The sequence below is a fragment of the Camelina sativa genome, chromosome 15, assembly GCF_000633955.1.
Source record: "Camelina sativa cultivar DH55 chromosome 15, Cs, whole genome shotgun sequence".
Taxonomy (NCBI): domain Eukaryota; kingdom Viridiplantae; phylum Streptophyta; class Magnoliopsida; order Brassicales; family Brassicaceae; genus Camelina; species Camelina sativa.
The window spans coordinates 4773688-4786205 of NC_025699.1; the positions used below are offsets into that span (position 1 = coordinate 4773688).

Below are 12518 nucleotides of genomic sequence, written 5' to 3' on the forward strand. Positions count from 1 at the left end.
ACAAACCGTTAGATTTTCGGATCGCCGCGAAAACCCTAGCTTCCTTCATCCGCCGCCTCTTAACACACTCCGAAACAGAGGAGTGGACACATTTGAGTTTTTTTTATCTAGCAAGCAACAATGGTGAAGGCAACGAAAGCAGAGAAGAAGATCGCTTACGACGCAAAGCTATGTCAGCTTATCGACGAATACACTCAGATCCTAGTCGTTGCCGCCGACAACGTCGGATCGACTCAGCTTCAGAATATCAGGAAAGGTCTTCGTGGAGACTCAGTGGTTCTCATGGGGAAGAACACTATGATGAAACGTTCCGTTAGGATCCACTCCGAAAACACTGGAAACACTGCCGTTTTGAATCTCCTTCCTCTGCTTCAGGTTTGATTTCAGCTTCTCGGAAAATGTTGGAGATTTGAGATTTTTCTCGGTTTGTAATTTGCAATTGTTTATGTGTTTGGTATTTAGGGAAATGTTGGTTTAATCTTCACCAAGGGTGACCTTAAGGAAGTGAGCGAGGAGGTTGCCAAATACAAGGTTGGTTTTGTTCTTATAGCAAATGTTTGATTAGTCTGTGTAGCTCATTTGTATCAAATTGTGTATTGGATTGTGTAAAAGTTTGATGCTTTCTCTCTCAATGTGATTGGATTGTGTAAAAGCTTGATGCTTTCTCTTTCAATGTGTATTGGATTGTGTAAAAGCTTTATGCTTTCTCTTTAAATGTGATTGGATTTGTAAATGGAAGTCTTTTATGATATGGACAGGTTGGTGCTCCTGCTCGTGTGGGTTTGGTTGCTCCAATTGATGTGGTTGTTCAACCTGGTAACACTGGTCTCGACCCATCTCAGACATCTTTCTTCCAGGTTTGCTTTAATCATGCATTTGTAATGCTCCATTGGTTTTGTTTTGAATACGAAATCTGTGTTTATTGAAACATGAATGTGTTTTTGGAATGTTTAGGTGCTTAACATTCCAACTAAGATTAACAAGGGTACTGTCGAAATTATCACCCCTGTGGAGCTTATCAAGCAAGGTGACAAGGTCGGGTCTTCTGAGGCTGCCCTTCTAGCCAAGCTCGGGATTAGACCTTTCTCATATGGTCTTGTTGTTCAGTCCGTTTATGACAATGGATCAGTCTTTAGCCCTGAGGTTCTTGATCTTACAGAAGATCAACTTGTGGAGAAGTTTGCTTCTGGTATCTCCATGGTTACTTCCTTGGCTCTAGCTGTTTCTTACCCTACTCTTGCTGCTGCGCCACACATGTTCATCAATGCCTACAAGAATGCGTTGGCTATTGCTGTTGCCACTGACTACACTTTCCCTCAAGCAGAGAAGGTCAAGGAATTCTTGAAGGTTAGTCGTTAAACTGTACATCTTTTTATGTGATAGTTCCTGAAGCTTGGATTATTGTTCTTTAATGCTAACTCTCGGGTGTAAATTTGGAATGCAGGATCCTAGCAAGTTTGTTGTTGCTGCAGCGGCAGTGTCTGCGGATGCAGGTAGTGGTGGTGCTGCACAATCTGGAGGTGCTGCTAAGGTAGAGGAGAAGAAAGAAGAGTCAGACGAAGAAGACTATGATGGTGGTTTCGGTTTGTTCGACGAAGAGTAGGTTTTGCCTTTTTGTCGTGGCTTATACGTGGTGCTTCGTTTGTAGTAATGTTGATCTCAGTTTTGTTTGGTTTAAAACAAATTCAGATTTTATTTTATTGTCCTTTTTTGGAAAGACTTCATTTACCAACGTCAAAAGATATGTTCGGTAGAAAAGAAATGATATGTTTTTTCTTAGTAAACACAAACACAACAGTATTTGGGTTTAACACAATCAGAGACCAAAATGTTTTGGTTGTTATGTTTGTTTGGATTCCATCAGAAAAACGATTGAGTTGGTAGCTTAAGTAGGAAATGTACATGGTACGATATGTATAAATCGATGTTTGTTGCTCGATACCTCTCATATGCAGTAGGATTAAAGTTATGTCACTGACTCATATTGGAATGTACCTACCAGGGTACTATAATTTAGATAAACTAAAGAAAAAAATTGATCTTTTGTAGATTTAAACCTTGTGTTTAAACAAAACAATGTCACATTTGCTTGCCAAAACTTGTCGATTGATATACGTACACTGTCGTGTGCCTTCTAAAAGTATTCTGATGAAGAAGACACTAAACACGATTTTACAAAACGTACGATATATTTGAGGTATTACACTTTTCCATTGAACGATGAAAAAGTTTACGTATATATGTTCTTATGCTTTCCTTCGCCGTTAGGCTCTTTGCCCTAAGATCTCACGCGTGCCCTAATTTCATGCCTTGAAACCATCCTGGTTTCCTACTTTTCTGCTTAATTTGTGTAACTATGAAATATGTAGAGAATATGTTATGCATTTAAGTTTTGGAGGCTATCTATCACACGCCTAAAATTAGTCCGTGTGTTGTTAAATCTGTAAAATGTTAGCTATTGACAAAACACAAATATTTTAGCTATTGAGAAAAAACAATAACTTCCAAAGCTTTATTTAGTTCATAAATAAGGTATTTTCTGGAGTAAAAACCATTAGCTATATCAGTTGATCAAGTTAATAATTTGATTTATCAAATGTTAAAGTGAAGCTATTTTACTCCCACTTACGCATCTTAAAGTGCTTAGAAAAAAGTGGGAAATTTAACTGGACATACAGAGAAGACAAAAGACAAAGAAGACCAATACATGTCGGAACTTTTTACAAATCTCTAAACCTTAAATTCTTCCCCATGTCATAAGACTCATGACTCCTTTAAAATGTAAGCTTGTGAACTAATATACTAAAATCTTTATTCAATTGTCTTCCAAAATCTTTATTCAACAATTTCATTCGTCATGTTAATATTGAATGAATTACCATTGTTAGTAAGTTTTTATATACTAATATACAATTTCCTACAAGGTTATTCCAAAGTTTCTAGAAGGAAATCTATAAAGCAATTATCAAATAAGAAAATTACTTAGGAAAGTTACACGCTTGGGATGAATTTTCTTTTAAGAGTTGGTGTTCGTTGAACCTTTTGATAACTAGTAGGAAGACGATACATCGAACCCATTAAAAAACAAGTTAGATAATATATACATACTACAACATTGACCTAGTAGTTAGAGCCTAAATTACCGCTTGCCAAGAATTAGTACCCAAACTGATGTCGTATCAAATTTTTATTAGTATAATAGTATTACTCTAATACTCGATTCAAATATCTTAATAAAGAGGAGAACATACAGATTGTATATATTGACGTCCAAAACCAAAACAAAACAAAATGTATAGTACTGTATATATTATGTGGTGCATGAAAAACATCATAGGGAATTGAATGTTAGTGGGCATTACAATGTGAGACCGGCTTCAACTTTTTTGACTACGATGAGAACGTAATTCTCCTCTCAGAAAATTATATATAACTCAAATAATATTTTCAAAAATGTGGATTTCTTGATGGTTTATGTTATTGAACCAATTATGTTGATCAGTTTGTTATGTTGGAACGAATTCAGGTAACAAAATTTGTCTCATTCTTTGATATAAGTTAAAACGTCTTTGGGTGATAATTTTTTTTATACTACTGAATCATGTTTAATTCAATCATAAGAAGTTTATTGGATATTCAGATTATATATCTTGCAAATTTATTGATCATACATTCATACTTACTCTACAGCGAGACAAAGCTTAAGCCTTTGACCATGTTAAAACACTACATATTGATGTGCAACACGGAACACTATTAGCCAAACACTTTTTTCTTTCTTTCTTGGTTTGCGACTTTGCATTTGTATAATTTTAATTCAAATACTAATACATATTAAATTTAATCATATCGTATAAAACTAAGGACTATACTTTTATTAAACTAATTTCTCGATGATTTTGTAGCTAGTTCTTTCATTATTAATATCTGTAACTTTTTGTTCGTAAAGTTGTCTCAGCAGTTACTTAAATCAAGAGTGTTGTCCATTGAGGCTTGGACAACTTTCATAGGTGTCCATTGCACTAACACAAACAGGTTGATTGATTACTCTCTCATTTATTTGTTGTTTAAAAAGAAATTAGGTTGCTTTTTTAGTCTCCCGAAACTTGGAACCCGGACTTGTGTAAAAACTATGCAAACTAGTCTATAATTATATAAGGGCATATACAACTTTAAGTCTTCCAAAATAAGAAATTATAAAATGTTTAGGGCCGGGGCATCCTATACGAGAGTGTTTGCGTACAAGAGTTTTAATAATCTCAAATCCACGACATGCAATCTTAACTTTTTGATGTAAAACTCGTAGCATTTTTTGTTATCTCAAACCAGTAATTGGGCGCATGCTTACTTTATCTCACAAATCTTTAATCATAAAGTCTATATAAACCGATAGAAATAACGGATATTCACAAATCTACTTACTTTTGACTAGAGAGAAGAGAACTGGTCGATTTAAGGTTGCATGAGATATCTGTTAAGAAGTTTTATAATACATATATATAAAGTACTGTAGATAATTAATTAATATTTAGGAGGTTAGTAAAAGGATATTAACAAAAATAAAAACTAAACAAAGATGTTATGTAAACTAACTGGGATGATTCCAAGTAATTTAAGCCACGTGAACTTTGACTTTGACAACGAATAGATCAATTTTAAAAACAAGATGCAGTTTATATGCAGAGAGACAAAAGATATTTGTAAGTACTGTTATGTTATTTAGTGGAGAGGTACTTTGTTTATAAAAACAATGTTTGGTTTTATTCACATTGTCATTTTATTATTTGGACCATTTCGTCTTGCTTAGCGTCCCGTGCATGTCTCATCTAAGTCTTCACCATTAAGACAATTTGACGCACACATGAATGAATACAAATAAGCCAAATAAATTTTTTTTTTCTTTCAAAAAAAACATAAACAAAAAAACATAATTTTCTCGTAAAAAAACAAGACTATGCACATTTCTCAAATTTGTTATATTTAAGACATATATATGTGTTGCACATATAGAACTTGAAGTGAAATACTTTGTTGATCATAGCCCACACATATATATATATATATATATAAGGTTTATACTAAAATACATTTAACTAAAAATAAAAGACCAAAAGTGAAAAAGAAAAAAAAAACAAAACAAAACATGCATGTAAATATGTATACTGGTTTGTGTTAGTATCGTCTTATCAAGCTTTAAAAAAACAGATTTAGTTGTTAATGTAGCATATAGAGACTATAAATAAACAGTCTTAGCCACAATCGAAAAGTATAGAACAGTCATCTTTTCAGCATTCTTTTTTGAGAAAAATCTTTTAAACATTCTTCATTCTAGAGAAGAGTTCGTGATGACTTAATAAAATAGCTTTAACAAATATTCTGGTGTTGGACTGATTAGTTATTAGTTATTACTATAGATAGTTAGTACATGTGTATGCCGGACCTTCTAGTTCTATCTAATAATGAACGTGAATGCTTTTCTTTTGTAAATTTATATGATTCAGATATATGTAAATTATATATAAAAAGTGGCTAAAATTTCAAATTTCCTGTCTACACTTGCCGACCAGACTTCCTCAAGTGTCACATCTTCTGTGGAAGAAAGACAAAACTGCAATCTGTTCACACAATGATATATATGCTTGTAATTATTCTTGTCATCTTCAATCATATCAAACTTACCGGCCATCTGATCTGTTTAAATAACGTATATGCGTAGAATTTTTTATTTTAGAACTATTTCAAGCTTACTACGTACAACTAAAAACCATTATAGCTAGTAAATGGGGTGTTTGATCTTTTAATAGTAACAAATTATGTTGAAGACGATTGTGCATGCGAATTCACAACAAACGAGAATAAGGTCAATCAATATTTTTTTTCAAATCAATCAATCAATTTGATGTCTCTTTTTCTCAATTGTTGGTTTTGATATAAAACTTGAGTTATGGTAATGGGAGATATACACACAACACAATATATAATATATATACAAAGTACATGGAACAGAAGCCTAGATAGGTTAGGATAAAGAAAACGATCAAATCTGCAAAGATCAGTCTCTCCCAAATCCCCAAAAAAAACAAAGCATGCATTTCGTAATAAACAAATCATCATAAAACGACACATAACTCGAAAACCTCTCCCCCCGACAATTTTATCAATTCATTTCTCTTTTTACCTTAATAAATCCCAAAACATAATAATTTAGTATGAACTAATCTCCTCTATATATACGGATTAATATACAGGCCCTAAATCGTAAACAGTTGAGTGATAATATCTGAAAATGTCGTACTCCGTGAAAGGTCGAACCTTACGTGGCAACAACAACGGAGGAATAGGAGGGACGGGGACGAAGTGCGGGAGGTGGAACCCAACCGTGGAGCAGTTGAAGATACTGACGGATCTGTTTCGAGCCGGTCTTAGAACTCCGACCACTGATCAGATTCAGAAGATCTCCACGGAGCTCAGTTTCTACGGAAAGATCGAGAGCAAGAACGTTTTCTATTGGTTCCAAAACCATAAGGCTAGAGAAAGGCAGAAACGTCGTAAAATCTCCATCGATTTTGATCATCAACATCATCATTACCATCAACCATCAAGTAGAGGTACATAATCTCTAGAGGTTTACAATCTATAATAAGATTGTTTTATAGATTAAATATTTGATATGGATGATATGATATATATTACTGTAGATGTTTTTGAGATAAACGAAGAAGAATGTCAAGAGGAAGAGAAGGTGATAGAGACGTTACAACTCTTCCCGGTGAATCCATTCGAAGACTCCAACTCCAAGGTTGAGAAAATAAGAGCTAGAGGCAATAGTACTAACCAGTACCGTGAATATGTTCGAGACACAAACACGCCGTCGTTTTCTCCATATTCGTCATGTGGAGCTGAGATGGAACATCATCCACCGCCGTTAGATCTTCGATTAAGCTTTCTTTGAATTATTATTGACCACGCACTTCATAATTATATCTTTAACCTTTTAAGAAGATCTTGTTGTATTTTGAATTATGACTTGTATTATTATCCAATGTATGAGTTATGACGTAGACAAAACTTCGCTCATTTAAATATTTTCTTTTTGTTTTGATATAAGAATCTGAATTATGGAATCTATAGTATCTTATTATATAAATTTTAGTTTTCAAAGTTAATAATTTATATAATCGCGACATATGTCAAGTATATGATAATATTTTGATATGTGTGAAAAGAAAATTTATTTACTAATTAATGGAAATTAAAAAATCATAAAAATATATAAAACCAAAAGCAATCTATTATATCACTAATTGTAATAGGAAAGTTATTAATTAAATTACTTATTTCAATAGAAAAATATATGCAATTAATAAGGAAAATATTTTCAATATAATTGCAATTATTATTTATTATAATCATATAGTAAAAAGAAATTTATACAGAAAAGTGATTAAAGTATGAAAAGGTTTAATGTGTTAAAATTAGTGGTTAACATAATGTAAGAAAAATAAGATAATCAAAATAAGAAATTAATGTAATTTTCTTAAGTTTTTTCAATCGGTGAATGATTTGATAGCGTATTCAATATTATGTTATTATATAAATTTTGGTTTTCAAAGTTAGTAACTCATGTGATCGCGACAGGTATCAATTTAACAGTTAAAGATTTTGTCATGTGTTATACAAAAACTTTGTTTCAACATATTTGTAAATTATAAGAAATTAAAATTTTTAACAATTTAATAAATATAAAAAGATAGTTCATATATGTATATAAAAAAATAGTACTAATTCTAATTTTAAATTATTAATTCTATAAGAAAAAATAAGAAAATAATACAATTAATTACTATAATACCATAATTAAATAAATTATAGTTAATTATTAATTCTAAAAGAAAAATGCTTGTAGATACTCACCTTTACATAAACAAATAATTTAACTAAATCTGTAATCCTTACTATTGGTTGTTGTCTCAGGTACCAGGTTGAGCTTATACCTCATTTTTTTGCCATTTTATCTGAATCTGTAGTTTCTTAAAAGATATTTGCTACCGTAGCTGTGAGGAAAGACAGGAAATGTAACTTTAGTAGGATTAGTGATGCAATCGCAGTCGCTCCTGAAAACAACAATGGAGATATCGGATATTTTCAGATATCAATAAAGGAGGGAGTTTATGCGGAGTATCTGATCATTCCTTCTAACAAAGGGTATGTGATGATGATGGAGGCCTGTAAGAACCGTACAATCATCACTGGGAACCACAGCTATGTTTGCGGCTTTGGAACTATGCAATCCGCCATGTTCTGTAATCTAAAATCCTCTTCTTTTTTTTCTCCTTTCTATTTTCTTCTTATAAAATCTCTTTTAGAGTTTAGGGTTTGATTCTTAAAGAATATTTATTATTTATATGGTAATGTTATTTTATATAGGTTTAAAAGTTTTAAAGTTGAGTTACAATAATAACATAAATGATAAATTATCAATCAAGATTCTAGTATAATCTAAAGATTAAAGTTACTATAATAACAACGTGAATGCATCTACAGTGTATGGTTCAAGACTTTTTAAGAATGACTTTATTTTAGATGATTAGTCATAATTTAAAACTTATATATAACTAGTACTATCACCCGGGCAAGCCCGGGTATATTAAAATTTGATGGACTCAAATTCTAATATACACGTAACAACTGTAAAATTATTAACAATGTAAAAAATATAAGAAAGAGAGTTTATCACAAATTGTAAAAATATACAAATTTATTTAAATCTAACTACACTTATCTTCTCCACAATTTTAATCTTCCAAGCTCATCTCAGAATTATCCCTTTGTTTTGCACTTCGTGGGTGGGTGGTAATATCTGCAACCATCAATGAGTAATCATCAGTCAATAAACTCAAATTACAACACGTACTCTCCTTCCTGTAATTTTTTGGTGTTCTCGAATCAATTCTATCTCCCATCTCAAATAAGTTATGAAATGTTTAGATCAGATTATTTTACTAAAATAAATAAAGATACAATTGATAAATAAACTAATTGCGTTTAACTTCATGTTTGTATACCTCATCATCCTGACAATAACTTCCATGCAAATAATTACTCCAGGTTTATCTTTGAAATATTGGAGCTCTAATCTTTCATTTATTCAACCTGAATCAATAAAATTAAAGAGAATTAGTATAAGATAAAGAAAAATTAATATAAACAAAGATTAGTCACAAACCTGTCTATAGACTTTTGCGTTTTGGTTAGCCTGTGGAGCAACCTCACAAAAACCATGTAGAGGAAGAAAGACTACCAAAATCAAAAAATAAAACAAAAATGATCAGATGAATATGAGAAACAAAAAGATAATGATCAGAAAAATTATGAGAAACAAAAAGATGAATAAATTAAAGGTTATGAAAAAAATAAATGAGAATAAAAAAATTAAAATGTTGGAGAGGAATACGAAAGGAAATCAAATAGGAAAAGAAAATAAATTGGATGAGAGTTAAATAGGAGATGAAACAGTTATAAAACCATGAACGGTTTTATCTTGATTCTTGAACGTGATGGTGGTGGTTGCATAAATTTAGGAATTTAGGTGATTACATATTTTTAAAAAAATTTAATAGTAAAAAATTGAAATCGCCCATATATTTACGATCATGTTTTTTTATTAATGGATTTTGTTTTTCTTTAATTTAAAAAGAAAAAAAAAATCTGATGTGGTTTAATTTGATTGGACGGGTGACTTGTGCTTTATAGGATAAAGAGATAATATATATATATATATAATATGATTATAGGATAAGGAGATTATATATAAAAAAAATACAACTTTTTTTAATAATGATAATATGATTATATATATATAATATCTTTATCATTATTAAAAAAAATTGTATTTTTTTATAAATTCTGTTAGTTTTGATAATTATCTTTTTATATTATTAATATTTTAAAAACAAAATTTTTATTTTTTATTGTAATCAAATTCTTTTTATTAAATATTAATTTTTACACATGTCAAAATCTAACTTGACACATGTCAAAATCTTGTTAATGAGTAACTTTCAAAACCAAACTTTATATAATAAGATGTCGTTTTTTTATCTATCTATCAAAAATTTTGGATATTACATCCCCACATTACAAATTTGCATCAAGCTTATAAATCTAAATATATTGTTTTGGTGACATCTGAAAAATTAATTGGACTGTCCTTACTCGTATATACTTGTTAATTTCACTATGAAATCTCAAATATTTACATAAGATAAAAAACGTATTACAGTCTCAATAATAATATTAGTTTAAAACCCATATAATTGGGCTTTAAAAAGGCCCATTATCTGTTTAAAACCCATTGTGCGTTATAAAAATTGCTTTGAGAAGATTTAATGAGTTTTCCTGGAGAAGAAGCTAACTCTCTCAAGCTCCGTCGGAGGAAAAAACGAAATCGGAAGTTTGATAATCACCGGAGATAAGAATTGAGTAGCTTCTCAAAGCAAATTTGATTCACCCGTAACAATGGATGTGATAAAGACGCAGCAAATATCAGCAAGAACGATCGAGAAAGTGATCGTTCACCCACTTGTCTTGCTTAGTATCGTCGACCATTACAATCGTGTAGCCAAGGACACACGCAAGCGTGTCGTCGGCGTTTTGCTCGGAAACACCTCCCGTGGTACCGTTGACGTCACCAACAGCTATGCAGGTTCCCTGGTTTTACTATTACTTCCTCTTTGTTCTCTTTTGATCTCATAGATCTCGAACGCTTTGTTGAGCTCTCCCTAATTGTAGAATTCGATATGTGTTAGTGTTCTTGTGTGAAATTGAATTCGGTTTCGTCAATTTAGGGTTTTTTTTTAGGTTTTGGGTTGCAAAAATTGACTTCGTTTGAGTTGATTCTGTGATACTTTAGTTGTGTTGGATCAGTCAAGCTTGGTTCTAGTAGCCTAATATGGTGGTTAGGTTAGTTTCTTAGAGAGTTTTAACAAGTGTCATTTGATTTTGCACATTACATTACTCTACGAGCCCTGTTCACAAGCTTGCGCATCACTTGTTTGACACTTTTGTATCTCGGTTTTTACAGTGCCTTTTGAGGAAGATGACAAAGATTCTAGCATCTGGTTTCTTGATCACAACTACCACGAATCCATGTTTCACATGTTCAAGAGAATTAATGGTATTGCTCAGTAAAAATAATGCTTAAAGAGTATGTATGACTATGTGGAAAACCTTGTGCTGACTTGTTTAATCTTTGATTTCAGCTAAGGAGCATGTTGTGGGTTGGTACAGCACAGGTCCTAAACTTCGAGAGAATGATTTGGATGTTCATGCTTTATTCAATGGGTAAGACAATGGCTTTAGGTAGAATCAGTCGGTCTTATATATTTTGACATGAGATGTCTAATACATGGTTTGATGGTCTGTTATATATGTATAAACATTTGTGTTTAAAGCATTCACAATCCATCTCACTTCTCTTGGCATTCCTAATCTCTGTATTACTTTGGGTTTTAATTTTTCTTTCTGGTATTGCAGCTACGTACCAAATCCAGTGTTGGTCATTATTGATGTCCAACCTAAAGAACTTGGAATTCCCACAAAAGCATACTATGCAGTTGAGGAGGTGAAGGAGGTAAAATACAAACCAATTTTTTAACTGTATAACTTGCTCGACTGTTAAGTTGCATCTGACATACTTGATTTGCTTTTTGCATTTGTGCTATTTGTGTAGTTATATCCATATATCTAATTGCCTTGATCTGAACTTTTTTCTCTGCAGAATGCTACCCAGAAAAGCCAGCAGGTGTTTGTACACGTGCCAACAGAAATTGCAGCTCACGAAGTCGAGGAAATTGGTATGTCCACTTGTTGAAAACAAATTCTTTGATGGTTTGATTTCCTTGTTTTAGTGCATCAATGATGGGATATTTTCTTCTGTAATTGCGTTCGAGGAAACTAATTGGAGCCCTACTTGCTTTGTTTATGCTGTTTGGGTGGTCTTGAACAGGTGTGGAACATTTGCTCAGGGATGTAAAAGACACAACCATCAGTACCTTGGCAACTGAGGTTATTTTCTTCACACCTAACCTAAGCATTTCATTATCAAGCTTCTTAATGTGTATCCAAATATATGGTTGTTGCTCTCAAAACAAAAATGTGAGGAACGTATATCTTTTATGCTTGAGGAAACTGAAATTATTTGTGAACTGTATCTTAGGTCACTGCGAAACTTACTGCTCTGAAGGGATTGGATGCAAGACTTCGGGAGATTCGGAGTTACCTTGACCTTGTAATTGAAGGAAAACTCCCATTAAACCATGAAATCTTATACCATCTTCAGGTTAAAACATTCCCATCTCTTAAATTTAGTTGAATAGTAGAAGCTATAACACAATATCTGTAATTGCTGTTAAGGATAATTCAGCTAACTAAATGCTCTTTTGAAAATCTGTAGGATGTATTCAACTTGCTACCTAACTTGAACGTCAACGAATTGGTTAAGGCCTTTTCAGGTTTGC

General features: G+C 32.1%; 3 protein-coding genes and 1 long non-coding RNA gene across 4 annotated transcripts in view; 3 read left to right on the forward strand and 1 right to left on the reverse strand.

The window, feature by feature from the left end:
- LOC104745326 (60S acidic ribosomal protein P0-3) lies at nucleotides 40-1816 on the forward strand. Its single transcript, XM_010466526.2, has 5 exons — nucleotides 40-375; nucleotides 463-531; nucleotides 759-857; nucleotides 955-1347; nucleotides 1445-1816. Exons 1-5 carry the CDS (start codon nucleotides 121-123, stop codon nucleotides 1601-1603), a joined length of 975 nt encoding a protein of 324 aa, XP_010464828.1. The 5' UTR covers nucleotides 40-120; the 3' UTR covers nucleotides 1604-1816.
- On the forward strand, nucleotides 6010-7093 carry LOC104745327 (WUSCHEL-related homeobox 5). The gene is made up of 2 exons (XM_010466527.2): nucleotides 6010-6608; nucleotides 6699-7093. Exons 1-2 carry the CDS (start codon nucleotides 6287-6289, stop codon nucleotides 6950-6952), a joined length of 576 nt encoding a protein of 191 aa, XP_010464829.1. The 5' UTR covers nucleotides 6010-6286; the 3' UTR covers nucleotides 6953-7093.
- On the reverse strand, nucleotides 8781-9347 carry LOC104745328. The gene is made up of 3 exons (XR_760743.1): nucleotides 9227-9347; nucleotides 9066-9153; nucleotides 8781-8860 (listed from the first exon to the last, which is right to left on the reverse strand). It is a non-coding gene; the product is annotated as an uncharacterized LOC104745328 (long non-coding RNA).
- LOC104745329 (26S proteasome non-ATPase regulatory subunit 7 homolog B) overlaps nucleotides 10398-12518 on the forward strand; it is a 6934-nt gene continuing 4813 nt past the window's right edge. Inside the window, exons 1-8 of the mRNA XM_019236636.1 lie at nucleotides 10398-10705; nucleotides 11084-11176; nucleotides 11262-11343; nucleotides 11536-11632; nucleotides 11780-11855; nucleotides 12008-12066; nucleotides 12218-12340; nucleotides 12455-12512. Coding sequence (XP_019092181.1) covers nucleotides 10519-10705; nucleotides 11084-11176; nucleotides 11262-11343; nucleotides 11536-11632; nucleotides 11780-11855; nucleotides 12008-12066; nucleotides 12218-12340; nucleotides 12455-12512 — 775 coding nt within the window. The 5' untranslated portion in view covers nucleotides 10398-10518. The remainder of the gene's footprint in view (nucleotides 10706-11083; nucleotides 11177-11261; nucleotides 11344-11535; nucleotides 11633-11779; nucleotides 11856-12007; nucleotides 12067-12217; nucleotides 12341-12454; nucleotides 12513-12518) is intronic.